Source organism: Macadamia integrifolia, unplaced genomic scaffold, assembly GCF_013358625.1.
Source record: "Macadamia integrifolia cultivar HAES 741 unplaced genomic scaffold, SCU_Mint_v3 scaffold972, whole genome shotgun sequence".
NCBI lineage: Eukaryota > Viridiplantae > Streptophyta > Magnoliopsida > Proteales > Proteaceae > Macadamia > Macadamia integrifolia.
In genome coordinates, this window is record NW_024870606.1 from 10,958 (window position 1) to 26,558 (window position 15,601).

The following is a 15,601-nucleotide window of genomic DNA, read 5'->3' on the forward strand; positions in this document are numbered from 1 at the left end:
TGTGAGGAGAAAAGTGTTATACGAAGGCAACATAGCAATTTTTTTACCTTTTCCCATATTATAATATTCATAATTATGAAATGAGACCGATATATTTTAGAGAAAAAGATCCCTACCAAATTGGGTGGAAAAAAAAATCCCTACAAGATTGAATGACACTTGCACATAGACACAGCGGACGATGAAATGACAATCCTCTGAAATATGAAAATCCCACCCCCATTAACTCTATGTGCTCTCATTGCCACCGTGATCCAAATGTTTTTTGTGGGGAGTGTAGAACCTATGCCTAAACACATGGAGGGGAAATGCCCGATCCACCCCCAATGGAAAGGAAAATAACTCATATGAATTCTTCCTCATGCGCTCCCATTGGCCTTTTTGCATCCGTAGAACCGGTGCTCCCCCATATATAATACTTCCCCCTACATACTTTTACTTTGAAAAAGAAAACTACAAGCTACAAGCTAAGAAGGCAAGTACCACAGGTACAGAATCATGGAGAACCTGATCATTCCCTACATATCATAAAAGTGTCACCCACTTAACCCTAGTGGTTCTTTTCTTTTTTGGGTGAAACTGTAACCCTAGTATATCACCCAACTAGGGAAACTTTTTGCCAATTTAAATTTAAATTTAAATTTTTTTTCGGGCCCTCGACCAAAATATCATTTACCCAGCCCATGGAGATACAGCAACATACAATGATATCGAATACGAATCTCATGTACAAACCTTGTAGTGAAAGAAAATGGAGTTCAAGGAAATATTAAAGAAACCAATGATGAAGAAAAAGGCTTTTCCAGCCATTTGCAAGGAAAAGTCTCATATAACTTGACTATACAAAATTCTTTGAATCTTACTTGATCACAATTAGCTTCCCTGTTTCCTCCCTCCACAAAACCCCAAAACCCAATAAAATGACAAAAACCAAATAGAAAATATCTAATAAATCTACTCCATTAAAATGTGGATGGAACCACAACTATATGCTTCAATGGATGTGATACATCTGTGCCCCCTGCATGCTTCACGAATTCGGCTGGTGTGAAGAGGCTTCCATGGCAGACACACATGATGCTAACTTCTGTTTTACTGTACCTGTACAAGAACCCAGTAATGGTTTTCCCATTTGGGCCGTTTCCTGTTGTGGACACACATGGCATGTGAGGCAAGGACTGTGTCTTAGGGTGTTGAGGCTGGGGAGGCTTAGGAGGCTTGTTGGCTTCCCCCTTGGTTTCTCTTGGTGGTTGAGGGGGTCGAGTAGGAGAACGAGGAGGTAGGTTGTCAGTAGTTGTAATGGGTTTTCCCTCACTTCTTCCTGGGTTTGTTTGGGAGGAGGGGCTTAAGGAACCCATCTTCTCAGCTTTTTGTTCTGGTTCTTCAATGCCTTGGGTGGGTTCTGTTGGTTGAGATGAAGCACTGTGCTCTGTTTGTTCCTGTGCATTGTTCACAACCATGGTATGAAGTTGAGGCTGCTCTGATTCGGATCTACTTGAATGGCTTCTCATGTCCCTGCTGCAACCCCCTGAAATATAAGAGTGGTTCACGATTAATCTCATCCCAAATTTATTAATGACCTAACGATGGAGAATATCTAACAATTTTATTGGGGGAGGGGAGGGGGCTTGGGAAGAACTGGTGGCAATCCTTAACAGAGACAATGGTGATTCAATTTAACAATTCATTCAACCAAGTGGAGAACTGTAGATTTCATCCACAAATCCTTGAAAACTCTTGAAAAATTCACACAAAATACAGCAAAAATAAGAATAAAAACAAAACAGAAGATGTAAGTGTTTACCTTGGTGTGATGTGCTCTGATAATCCGAAACCCCGGAAGAACCACTCCCTAGCGATCCACTGGAACAAAGCGAGGACTGCAATTGCTTCACCCCATCACATTTACTTCCGTTCTGCTCCGAATCGTAGCTCCCCGAACGGTTCTGATTCGCATTCGAGTTCTGTTCCTGAAACGGCCGAAAAGCCCTACAAGCAACCAGCTGAAATACATTTTTTTCGTCGCCAATGGAAGCGGAAGGAGGAGGCGGAGGAGCAGACCAATACGGCACCGCATAAGGGATTGGAAACCCATTGGTAAAAGGAATGTATTGCGGGAAAGAATATTGCATAGGCACAACCGGAGCAAATGCAGAAGAAGGGTTAGGGCTCTGACTCTGTTCCGACGGTTGATTTACATCTTGTTGGTCATCTCCATCGGAAACTTTAACCAATTTACAGATCTGTTCAGATCTACTCGTTTCATTCTCAATCGATTCCCGATCTCGGACTCTCCCCTTCTTCTGTTGCTTCTCCTCTCTCTTCTTCCTCGCCTCTTGACGCCGTAACGCCTGAATCTCCCGCTTCCTTTGCGGATCCAAAACTTCTCCTTCAATCTCTACTTCCTTCTTTTCCCCAAACACTGCACCAGAGATCGGATACATGCTAGATCTGAGATCCGCTTCGATTTCGCCCGATGATTTCTCGTCGACTCCAGAAGAAGACAAAGATTTCTGCTGAATCCCCAACGATTTCTCCGATTTCCTGAAACACCCACCTAGGGAAAGCCCCAAACTCAGCTCAATATCGTTTTCTTCCACCATCATTTCACAAGTGGTCGCCATTAAATCAAACTTAGAGCTTCGATGACCTCTGCAAATTACCCACCACAAGCAGTTCCTTCAGATCTCTCCGTCAAGACATCGAAACAAATATCTAGGGTTTCCCTGCGTTTTAATTTTCTAAGCTCCTTCCTCGGATTCAGATTTTTGTGAGAGCAACGGAGAGCGAGAGAGATAAAAAGGCTTCAGAGACAGGGAAAGGATGCCAAGTGGCAGAATTTGAGGAGAGAAAAAGGACGGTTGTTGACAACTAAGAGGATCCACAATATTTAGCGGAAGCAATAAGTATGGTTAATCCATTAAACCTTAATTAGCGGTATGAGTTTAGCGGGAAAACGTTTCCCTAATTTGTTTTTAATAAAAATAACAAAATTTAACAACGACCGCACGCCTGCATGAATTCGAAACGCCACGTGGTAGGCGATACGTCAGTGGTTAGAAACCGCATGACATCTCCACGTGTCGTACTTTAGCTTTTAACCTGACATTCTGAGTCATAACGGTTGCATTGTCGACACGTGTTCTCGTTTGTCGCTGACACTGTGGGTCCCACTTGAGAAGGTTAAATATCACGGAACCGTATAGTTTGCTACAGCCACATATCGTGCTGTTATACAAATTCAACACGTGTTGATTTTGATGGATAGGGTATTTGGGTGCTGACACGTGGATTGTTTGCAGAGGGTTTAGAAAATTTTGAATGTAAACAAGTGGGAGAGTAATTAATATGGGAAACAGCTAAGCGAAGGCTATCTAAATTGAGATACAGCTTTTTCTCAGCGGCGTGATTTTGACGTGTTTGCGTGGCGAGTTTTTATTTGATGGATACACACGGTAAAAAGGGAATAGATAAATTTTGAAGACCAGATTGATACGTGGAAGTCTATCTCTGCATGGGAACCATCCAAATGTGGTGTAGCCAACCAGGCTGGACTTTTCAACGTGGGACCCACAATCTCAAAAGGGCTGATGATGGAGACCAATGAACTGTAAAGTCAAAATGGTAGGCCATAGATTATATTCTGTTCCGATCAAACACAGCTAAATTAGAATCTTGTGTCGGGTAAAAGATTCGAATCGGACGTACTCTGGACCCAGATGTGTTGCTTTATCAGCACAGCGTGACACGTTTGCCCCTAGTCCTATTTCCACTTTAGATCTTTAATTTTAGGCAGTGCTTCGTTGGCAATAAATGTGAAAGGAAAAAAATAAAAATAACGATAACGTATCAAGAAAAGAAAAGGAAAAAGTTCAAAAAATAAATAAAATTTGCAATTTTAGAAAAAAATTGTAGGGAAAAGAAAGCAAATATCATCATTCCCAATGTGATTTTCAGATTTAGAACAAAATTTACTTCTTTTGGTTCTTTTCTATTAACAATTAAATAGTTAAAGAAAATAAAATATTTTTATTTTATTTTCTTTTTTGTTTATTTGTTCCCAAAAACAAACAAGATGGCCATCTTGGTACCTTTGTAGCTTTGTTACAATGGACACTCTAATGGATCCAGCTCCTATCCTTATTTCTCATCGTTTAGGTCTTGCCCATAGCTATGTATGTGATTGAAACATGTCTCAAGTAGATCCAAGGGTTGTGATTATTTTTCCAAAAAAACCATAATAAAGAAAAAAAATATACATGATTTTGCTGAGGTCGGGCTAACCCTAATTAACCCTATTTTTTCCATTTGTGTTCTATACATTAAGAAAGAAAAGAAAAAAAAAGCACAATAGATGAAATGAACTATATATAATTAAAATTATGAAGTGCACCTGACCCTAAGAATTAATGCCCTAGATTTCATTATTCAAAATAATCTTAAATTATTTTAGGCTTATAATCATATAATTTAGAGTTAAAATCAGGGACGGGTTGGGCCGGGCCCAACCCTAACCATGGTCAGTATTTTTCAAACATAGCTCGTCATTTAGGTTAAAAATCTGCCTTCGAACTTAAAACAGATTTGGACCATTAGGGTCAAACTTACACTCCTATTTCAAGTTATCTCATCTTTGTATCTTTAGAAGGTAGAAAATAATTTGAGAAAGCAATTTTCAATCTTGTTAGGCATGGTGCCACTGTTAGAAGAGATCTTCAAGTTCGATAGGTTCATTTCAGATGCTGCCATGGGATTTTTTTTTACTTCAAGAAGGAGCACACTCCTTGCCAAGAATTTGTTGAAGTTTTATCACATAACACTTGTGTCATGATGGTTGGATTTCTGTTGTCAGATTTCTGTCTATTTAGATCGTCTCGAAACACTGCCATGTTTGGTTGGATCATTCGTTGAGAAGAAGACATGAATGAAGTTGTAGCTTCAGTTAAGCCACCCTTGCTTTTTAAGCTAAGTTAGAGTCTTAATCCAAGCAACGCCTAGGCGAAGGCAAAAGTGAATATTCACGTTGTCTATAATTTTAAATTGATCAAAAGAGGAACAAGGGTTAGAAATGAGAGGTCACCAATCTATCTATTGTAACTGCCTCTTTTATGAGTTTGCATCCTCTGCTCACATGGGGTGCCAGTGCCACCCCACTCTGTGAAATCAAGTGGAGAATAGATTTACCCTATAAAACATAGCACGATAGCTTGTTACCCTTCTTGGCCTTAAGGAAATCAGATTTGGGATAATATATTATTTTAATAAATTTGGCCCATAGTGAATCTGGATTCTCCCACAAACGCCATTGCCACCTTAAATAGCAGAGCCCTATTTTACAGAATAGGATCTCGATTACCAATTCCTCCTTGTTCCTTAGAACGACACAATTGAGACCATGAGATCCAATAAAGCTGCTTCTTTCCTCCCTTTTGCCCCCCCAAAGAAAATTGACATCAATTTCTTGGCATCATCATGGGAGAAACTAGGAGAGAGAAGTGAGAGTATGCAAAATTTGGAAGAACACACGCCGTTGATCTATTAAGAGTCTCACGGCCAGAATACGAAAGAAAATGATTTTTCCAACAATGAATCCGATTGCTGGTTTTCAGAGAAATCTCCATGGAGATTTCAGCTATAGAGACATCAAATTCAAAAGGGAGACCCAAATATTTTGAATGACCATTGTCAAGAGGGAACTTTAACTAGATTTTTTAAAGTTGATCCTGACCATTTACTTGCTGTAGGTCTCCAAACACACCTTCAAGAAGTAATATGTTGCATATTCACATTGGAAAAGGGCATTGGGTTTCTTTCGTAGTGCCAAATATCGGCCATATAATTCATTCGGGCAAAAAAAGAAAAAAAAAAAACAAAGTACTTAAATTTTGTGAATATATTATATCTACCATCATCTATTTATTTGTAAAGTTTTAATCCAATTCCATTTTCCACATTGAGATACAAAACTTTGAAAATCAATTGGAAATTATGTTTGCAAAGATAGTATAATATTGTTGTGTAGAGGGCAAATAAGGATCATTAGTTATTTGTGTTTCGGATGTTAGTTTCGCACAATTCACTTTCTTTGCTCGAAGACTGTATAAAAACAAAGGTTCCACTGCAAGAAAAGTGCTCTATGGCTGTAGTTTCTTCCATTGTTCTAAGTCAAAAAATTAATAACAAGCAATTTAAAAACCACCATGAATATTATTATTTAATTAAAATTCTATTATTTTTATTATGAAAATAAATTATATAGCAGCGGAAAGGTATTTTATTAAAAAATAGTTACTTTTACCTGGTAATAATTTTCTGCCACTAAAAGTAAAAAACTTTTTAAGGCACTATTTGTTTGAAAGATAGAAAGGGGTGGAAAACTTGTGAGGGTGGGTCCCATATGTTGTGGGTTGTATTGATAAGGAAAGAGTAGGAAAGGAAATAGTGGAATATATAATTTTTAATAGAGTACGATTCTATGGGAAAAAGAGAAAAATGGAGGTCGGGTGGAATTCTATGAGAAAAAGATGAAATAGGAAGAGAAAAAAGATAGATAAAAAAAATAATTATTATATCTTGGGATAATTACACTGGCCGCCCCTGCAGTTTACCCTATTGTTTTAACCATTACTGTCACACCCCGTTCGCACTGAACCGGAGCGGTGACCGAGTTAACACCGGTTAACTCAAACCTGCCAGGATCATCAGATACTGTATTCCACCACAGCATACACACACTAACATCAATTTATCAGATCAGCGGAAGACTAAGTTTTACCTGTAAATAATTCCCATATACCTGATACCCAAATGGTGATACAATAATTATATACATTTGGGCCCGAAGGCATGATATATACGCAAAAAGAATAAAGTTCAAATATCAAGTATATACAGGAAATCATCAAAATCATCAGAGTACACAGCTCGGCTCGGTATCAAGGCTGGAGCTCAGCTCGGCATCAAGGGTTGTGCCCAGCTCGGCATCACATAGAAGAGCTCAGCTCGGCCTCAGAAGTGGAGATCAGCACGGCCTCCAGGGTGGAGCTCAGCTCGGCCTCAGAACTGCTGTCCCGCAGCACAGCTCTCACACGAGCAGTCTACGCCGTGCTCAAACTCCTCAGGGGTCCACCAGTCCTCTTCAGGAAACCCGACTGTGGGACCCACCCCATGCTCCTCAGATGTATGACCTACAAAATCATCTAAAAGGGGGTGTACACGCGGAATGAGCTCACTAGCCCAGTAAGTAGAGAGGTGGACCACACACAACAGTCCACACATCACAACACATCATATGCACTACATGCCATGCTATTCATTTTAATTCACATCCACCTAAACAACATTACTAAGTCTTTGGTTTTAGTGCTACTACAACCACGGTGAGCGTATACTCAGGGTACGAGCCATGAACTCCCTCCCGCGATAGGCCCATAGGGCTATTGGAGAAGGCCCACCGTGAGTACTCGGAAAAGTAAAGACAATGCCGTCCACCGGCTCTCAACAGAAATGTAAATAACTGAAATAAAGGTGCTGACTCCAGCAATTTAAAAGCAGTACGATTGGCCCTCTTGAATGTACCACCGGGGTTGCCGACTGTCCTACATGACTCGCCGGGCGTAATGCCTAACCGCCACAGTGTCCGACAACCGCGACCCCTGCTTCCCCCAAAATGGCAACCCAACACCTTAACCCCTGTTGGGAAGGGTCGTAGCACGGGATGGTGATAATCCTAATACCGCATGCTCCTATATGACAGTAGGACTGCATAGTGCCTCCGTGTCCCATACCACGGGCCACCAATGCATTCGTTTCCAAGCCGACCACGGCATCTAGTCTATCAATGCATTATGCTCCATGATGTCCACATTCAACATATAAACATCTCATTCAATTGGCATTTGAAAAGTAAACATAGCATATATGCACATCAATGAGTGGAATGACTAATCTATATAGCATATTCATGATGACATGACTAGATTAGATATAGTTATATGAATGCCAAACAAATGCCTTGAAACAAGGCCAAACGTCCTCTCTCCACTTACTTGTAGCGTACAAGGACTCCCGTTCGGTACGGGTGAGATCCGGAGCGAATCGGGTAGGATTTGGTGAACCTAACATAATTGAGCGGGGTTAGTACTTCACCATTTTAGAATCAAAATTAATGAAATCCGATATCAAAATCGTGTTTAGAACGTCAAAAGAAGGTCACACGTCCGATTTGGGTTCGATCGGACATAAGGATCACCTTCGGGGCCACACAGGTGGGTAAGACAGGTGGGCTGTCTACCCACCGGTTATACCCACCGGTTATGACCGGCGGGTAGGTACCCGCCGGTTATACCCACCGGTTGTACCCACCGGTTTGGCCAGGGACCCCCTGCCTTCTCAGGTGGGTACTCTCAGGCGGGTAGGTAGCCGCCAGTTGTACCCACCGATTTTGGCAGGAATGACTCTGTTTCTTCCCCATTTTCTCCATCCTTTGGGGAATCAAATGGGGCTTTCCCCCACCCATTCTTCACACCTTTGAAGTCCTATAGGATGGTTCTAACCTAGATCTAGGTTAGATTCAAGTGAGGGAAACCATCTTACCTTCTTTGCCCAAAAATGACTTCAAACCCTTCAAATCACTTCCAACTCACAATGCTTCTTCTACCTTGTCAATATCTCTTCAAATCCTTCAAGATCAACACATAAATCATCTATTAAACCTTAGATTCATCATTTCAAAGGGTATTTACAAGATCTCAAGAAACCATACTCGAATCAAGGGTTTAAAGCTTGGGTATGGTGAATGTTCATAAAACCCAACTTTTCTTACCTCCAACTGTAGATCTAGAGTTGAAGATTACTCTCCCGGCACCGGAATGGCAAGATCTAGCTTCGGCGCCACTGAAATCCTTCCTTTCTTCCTCTTCCTTTCTTCTTCCCTCTCTTTTCTCTCTCCTCTTTACTTTCTCACCAAACGTACGAGGGTAATAAATGGAAAGAAAAGAAATCATTAAGTCTTATATACTATTCCTAATTAAGTGAATAGTCTTGGATGGGTCACTCAGGTGGGTGGGTGTACCCACCTGTTATACCCGCCTGAGAGCCAAAACTTGGGATTTTGATCGGGTTCGGACCTCGGCACGAACCCCACCCCAGGCATACGATGTAGCATACGTATATACCTAAAAATACGGATATAATACCTGTTTTATCCGTACATAGCCTTATGGTAGGTGCACGTACACGGTTTGGGCACTCCCGTCTCTTCTGGCACTGGCTCGGACTTGTCGGGCCAGCCGGTGTTTAAGGTCACCCGTGTCATCATAGCTCATAAGGAACCCGCTCTAATATCCTCTGGCTCGGTTCCTGCATGGTTAACCGGTTCAAATAGCGAAATCAGACCGGGTTTAAGAAGCGGGATATTACAATAATGCTTTGCAACGGGAAGTATTATTGACTTAGTACAATAGGGGAGAGTAATAATGACCCTAGGATGGTGGTTGAACCTTAATCCATAGGTGAAGGAAAACATTCGCCTTTTTTTTTATACACATGATTTAGGTAGAAATTTCTATAAAAAAGTAGGTACCCTACACCCACACACATATTTTTTTTAAAATTATTATTATTATTTCTATAAATAATTAACATAATAACTTATGTGAGGAGACATAGTATACGCAAGTTGCTTAAAAAGACTTTTCCCTTATACACAATCCACAAGACAAGAAAATGTTAGCCTTGTGAATAAAATCCAAGACCATGATTCAATGACTATCACACCTATAGATTTCCTGTGGAAAAAACGCGCAATTAGAATTCCGCAGCAATAGATTTATTGTGGAAACATTTGCAACAACATATCTGGAGCTATAACTTTGCTGTGGAAAAAAATTCACAGTTAAAAATCCACAACTATAAATTTGCTATGAAAAAAATTTACACTTATAAATCCGCAACAATAGATTTACTGTGAAAATTTTCGCAATTAAATATCCACAGCTATAGAGTATCTTGTCCCTACGGTGTGAAATCCGTAGTTACAAACTTAGCAACGATACTTGTAACTGCGGATAGCAAGTTGTAGGTAATCCGCAACTATAGCCTACTGCTGTGGATTTTTATACCTTTTACTGTGGAAAAAGCCACAGTTATAGATCTCCGTTGTTGTAGTGTTAGTGCTCTTCACTGCTTTTAATGAAAGTTGAATGGTTTTCATTCAACCTCGAAATGACCCTGTCCATGTAAAAGGCTTGGATACCCGTTGTTAGAAAAAAAAATTATTTGCATAAAAAACTGAAAACCATTTTATGTAATATTTCATGCAGTTGTAGTAATTCCCATGTGAAATGATAAATTTACCCTCATTTTAGAAACTAAATTAAATGGTTTTTAAAATATAACAAGGGACAAATAAATGAATAGGGGGTGTCATTTAGACACTCCCATGATATATAAGCTAAGGGGAAAAAAACACTACCCAGTCATGTGACCCTTATACCTAGACACAGAGGGGAGCGAAATGATCGCCCTATCCCTATGAAACACAAAAATCCACCCCTTTTGATACCCCTGTGTGCCTCTCATTGGCTCACGCACTGGTACAAGAGCCACACAACTAGGGGTAACAAAACCTAGCTGAACCTATAAAATCGATCAAAACTGATCAAAAAAACCCAGACCTAACCAAACTGATCCTTATTGGATTGGTTTTGGACTGAGGTATGCTGTGATTGACTGAAAATCGATCGAAACCGAATTGACCAATAACCAAACGGAATGAAATCGATAAAAAAAAAGTGATTATGGATTATAAATAAGTGAATTGATTATCCATTTTTTACAATATTAGTGAGAATATTTTTTGTTGTAAGGAGAATTGTTTCAAACCAATTAATATAAGGTTATGAATAGGGGAATTGATTTGTAAATTGTAACAACGCTTCCATTGATCTCCTTGTTCATTATACAAATTAATTGAATAGTTAAATGAATGATTTTATAATATGATTCATTTTTTGATTTAATATTAGTTATCTTCTTAGTAATTAGTTACCCATTGGTTTCAATGTTAGTTATCTTTCCCTTACAATAACAAACCATGATTTATTTACAAATTTAAAGTGTTTTCATCAAATCTTTCATCACTACATGCTATGAGTGTAAGATTTTATTATGATTCAAGTCCGACAATAAACTGATCTAAATCGGTATTAATCGGATATTGAAAAAACTAAAATAAATCAAAACCAAAGCGGACCAAAACTGAAACCGACCGAAAACTGATATCCCTTAATGGATTGATTTTGATCTCCCTCATCCCTAGATTAAAAGCAATTTAGCTCGACCCAAACCAAATTCAATCGACTATTTGACACCTTTACACAAGACGAAGTAGCATTCTTCTTTCCATAATCTTAATGTGAACATAATTTTAACTTTAGTGACTTTTATGTATGAATGTCGGGTCTTGTGAAGGTGCCAAGAAACTCAGCTGATCAAGTTGTAGTTAGTAGAATTGCTTTTGGACTTCTATATAAATGTTCATGATTTTATATTTCAGTAAATTTTTTTCCATTCATTGTAGCAGACCAGATTGAATATCACGTCCCCACCTTAGGTTATCGTTGAATGTCACATGTCATTTGGTGTGTGGGTGACAAGAAATTATTTGACAATGCTCACCACTTGTCATTTAGTAGGTATGGGTTGTTGCATGTTATAGTGGACCCCACACTCATCTCATTTGTGAAGTTTCAACCAAAGCTAACATAGGTGCCTCAAAGTGATGTAATATTAAAATACCACTTAGATTCCATTTATAGTGAAATGATATTCTTAATATATAATTAAATTTTAAACACATTTTATAATCTTTTTTTTTTCAATTATTTGAGGTTAAAAATTTTCGTGTGAGATGGATGTAGAGTCTTTCGACTCTTTCCTAATCAAAAGATGGGAGAGCACCCTTTCTCCCGAAATTACGGGGTTATTTTTTTGAATTCTACCTAGTTCTCTCAAGTGCCTTGGTATAATATACTTGTTCACCTATGTCAGTTTGGGGTACGGTCAATTCACTGAGAGGATCGCCCTCCCAATTTGAAGTTTTTTGTAGAAGTTTCAACCTTGTTGAATATGACAATAGTCGTGACTATAAACATAGTCGCGACTATGGCAGGGTGGTATGCTCTGATCTCTTGCAACCCTTAACTCTAATCAAAATACTAAAGGTCCCTACTAAAGATTCAGAAGGGTGAGCATTGAAATGAGAAAGCCTTGTAGACTCATGATGTAACAAAGAAAGCGGATGCTCAATTAGTCACTTACATTCATATGCACCGTATGGCAAGTGTCAATCAACAAAATCTACATGTCACCAGCTGAGTATTTTTTTTTTTTTTAATTATAATATTGGTACCTATTCTATAGAAGGGGAAGGGAGCGAGGTAAGGGAGTTAATTTGGATTCTTTTAGTGGCAAGAAATGAGATAAGTGTTGGATCCTCACATGTATGTCCAGGTGAACGTACATGCAGTAGATTTAAATTCGGGAGAAGGCAATGTGGCATCAAGAGGCTCAAACTTGAAACTTCATGGTGAGCGGGGCCTTAGCGCACAACAACTTCACCAACTGCACTAGGCAGTTGTTGGCTAATTTGCGACCCAATTGATCACTAAACCTATGCATGCGTATCAACAAACGTAAGCATTCATTTAATGTGGAAAAATCTAATCTAAAGTCAAGATCGTCGTCTTGACACTGTTCCTGACATAATATAGAAAAAAAAATGGAAGACCACTGCCCATGAAAGCTCAGTTCATCAATCACTATATATAAATCAGTTCAGGAGGAGTTCACAGGCCTTTCAATATCATCTTTGTCCTCTCACTTTCTCAACATGGGAGAAGAACTAAAGCTATTTGGATATTGGTGTAGCCCATTTAGCTGCAGAGTCATATGGGCTCTGAAACTAAAGGGGTTAGACTATGAATACATTGAAGAGGATTTGTTCAACAAGAGTGCCTTGCTTTTACAGTACAACCCAATTTACAAGAAGATCCCAGTACTCCTTCATGGAGGAAAACCAGTTGTGGAGTCCATTGTCATCCTTGAATACATTGAAGAAACATGGCCTGAGAATCCCTTGCTCCCAAGTGATCCTTACGAGAGAGCCATAGCTCGATTTTGGGCTAAATTTGCTGAAGATAAGGTAAATACATGGACAGCAGCTACCTTAGCTAGACCTTCTGTTTTCTGTTTTCTTTATACTTCTTTTTATGCCATTTGGGGAGGCAGCATTTGAAAAGACCAAAATTTCGATGAAATAGTGCATTTTTGTAATCAAAATGAGCGAAATTTCGGTCTGGATTTTGCTTCCAATTTTGTCAGACATGTTGAAATTCACAAAAATTCGGCGAGTTTTTGAATGATGATTTTAAGCATAGACGGGAGCTGCTCTAGGCCTTCTGTTTTAGTTTTCTTTATATTTTAATCTTTTATTTCAGTTGTGGTCACTTTCTTTTGGCTCATCTAAGGCTAAAGTATGATAAACTAAGGTGCTGTTTGTTTTGTTCTTAATAGAGTTCAAGCATTTGGACAATGTTTGCCACAGTAGGAGAAAAACAAGAGAAATCAATAAAAGAGTGCTTGGAAGTGTTGAGAACCATTGAAGAACATGGTCTTGGAGAGAAGAAATTCTTTGGTGGAGAGACTATTGGATTAGCGGACTTAGCCTTAGGAGGGATTGCTCATTGGTTGGGAGTGATGGAAGACATATTAGATCAGAAATGGGTGGAAGCCCATACGTTTCCTCGCTTGCATGCTTGGATACATAATTTTAAGGAAGTTCCTGTGATCAAAGAGAACCTGCCTGATCGTGATCAAATGTTTATCTCTTTAAAGCAACGGATGGAAAAACTTTCTGCATCTGCCAAAAACTAGTGTTCTACTATTCTTAAGTTGTTTGCTTTTACTCTCTATAGGTTTTCTTTCCCACAAAGACAATCTACTGTATGCTTAATAAGTTTTTAGTCTGTTGTTCAAAAAAATAAATAAATAAATACTGTATGCCCTCTCACAGTAATTTTTGGACAAAGTTTCCCTTGACTGCACGATGAGGTTCATCATGTGATCCTAGGGTTCAGAAACTGCGTCCCCTCCCCCCCACCTTGCACAGCCCTGATCACCTGTGTTGAATGGGAATCCATTCACCATAGGTGCAGGGAAACTCGGTCCATAATTTTTTTTACTCCCCCAACCATCATTGGTGGCATGGGGAACTCTCTCCCTAGAAAAAAATTGATCAAGGCCTAAAGAGCACATGATTGTAAGCCAAATTTACTGATTCAGAACCTTTTTTTTTTTTGGGTGGGGGGAGAGGGGTTAAACCCTGGCTTCACTAGGTAGAGTTTTTTACCTGCCATGTGGCATTATGTACATGGATTGATATGATGGTGGACTCAGCACCCATCTTTCATAAAATTTCAGACCAAACTAAGCAGAGGGTGTGGTTCCAATTTACTAATAATATACTATTTTGTATCATTATTGTCCCTTCCCATTTCCTCTTTCGGCTAATTCTTCACTCGAGTCCATGAGTTGATTCAGTTGACTTGCAGCAGGAGTCAACATGTTGTCTCAACTCTTAATGTGAGAGTCTAACTAGCTGGAGTTGCCAAGCCATGGATTGGCCTCCATTGTGCTCATTGTCATCTGGGCCTCACTGACATCTCTGAAACAAGAGTGAATTGCCCTTTAAAATCTAACACTGTTCACAAGGGGAAATCTTTGGTGTGTCAAAGAAGTTGCAGATGTAACTGGAAAGAGGACTCAACACATGCGGTTGTATTTTTGCAGTAGAATTATATTCTTCATCCATGGGAGAAAAGGTGTATTTAAATTTCTTTTCTCTTGTCGAAAATGTAAAGATTTAATTAAAAATTTGTTAACCAAGATGAAATTTCTCAAGCCTCAAAATGATGCACTTCTGTATTTGGAAAGTGGGTGACTGCTTGATCACTTTAGTTGAAGCAGGGTTTAGATCATTACATCAATACCCTTAAGTTGTGAAGTTTTGGAAATCTTGGATGGAAGAACATCTGTTGTGGATCATGCTGCCAAAAGCAAAAGAAATCTGAACTTAACAGAGGATGGAGGTTAGGAATGGGTTATTAGCAGTAAATATGAGTGTTCTCAGCAAAAGATCACTGCTTTGACCAATCACCGCTATTGAAGTGGATGATCACACAAGAGAAAGGGAAAGGAGTGTGCTTGAACAGTCAACATGACATTTCTCAACTCTTACTTGATAATGAAAACTCAGGTAGCCAAGCTTTTTTCCCCTTGGTTAGCTATGCCACCATGACCCCAAGGGAGGATGAGGATTCATCCTTCCAATGCATAGGAGTAAAACATAGCAGTCAAGAAACAGGAAATTTGATAACACTTCCAACCAGCATCTAAAATGCACATCTCATATTTTCAAAGGACAGAAATTTTATCCTCCCGTAAGTTGCAATATAGTTTATATTCAGGAAAGGATATTGCTGTTGGGGATAAAATAGCAGAAGAGTAATTAACTGTTTCTTCTTGATTGTGGGTGCGCATA

General features: G+C 39.2%; 2 protein-coding genes across 2 annotated transcripts; one reads left to right on the forward strand and one right to left on the reverse strand.

Moving 5' to 3' along the window:
* Positions 1-785: 785 nt before the first annotated feature.
* Positions 786-2,780, reverse strand: LOC122070683 (zinc finger CCCH domain-containing protein 18-like). The gene is made up of 2 exons (XM_042634883.1): positions 1,805-2,780; positions 786-1,528 (listed from the first exon to the last, which is right to left on the reverse strand). Exons 1-2 carry the CDS (start codon positions 2,622-2,624, stop codon positions 963-965), a joined length of 1,386 nt encoding a protein of 461 aa, XP_042490817.1. The 5' UTR covers positions 2,625-2,780; the 3' UTR covers positions 786-962.
* Positions 2,781-12,858: 10,078 nt separating this feature from the next.
* LOC122070681 (probable glutathione S-transferase) lies at positions 12,859-14,220 on the forward strand. The gene is made up of 2 exons (XM_042634882.1): positions 12,859-13,204; positions 13,576-14,220. Exons 1-2 carry the CDS (start codon positions 12,893-12,895, stop codon positions 13,933-13,935), a joined length of 672 nt encoding a protein of 223 aa, XP_042490816.1. The 5' UTR covers positions 12,859-12,892; the 3' UTR covers positions 13,936-14,220.
* The last annotated feature ends 1,381 nt before the right edge of the window (positions 14,221-15,601 follow it).

Bases quoted from the DNA above. Each gene is read 5' to 3' on its own strand.
- LOC122070681 (XM_042634882.1), top strand. From the start codon at position 12,893: ATGGGAGAAGAACTAAAGCTATTTGGATATTGGTGTAGCCCATTTAGC. The intron at 13,205-13,575 runs GTAAATACATGG...TGTTCTTAATAG, and splicing joins CTAAATTTGCTGAAGATAAG to AGTTCAAGCATTTGGACAAT.
- LOC122070683 (XM_042634883.1), bottom strand. From the start codon at position 2,624: ATGGCGACCACTTGTGAAATGATGGTGGAAGAAAACGATATTGAGCTG. The intron at 1,529-1,804 runs GTAAACACTTAC...CTTATATTTCAG, and splicing joins TCAGAGCACATCACACCAAG to GGGGTTGCAGCAGGGACATG.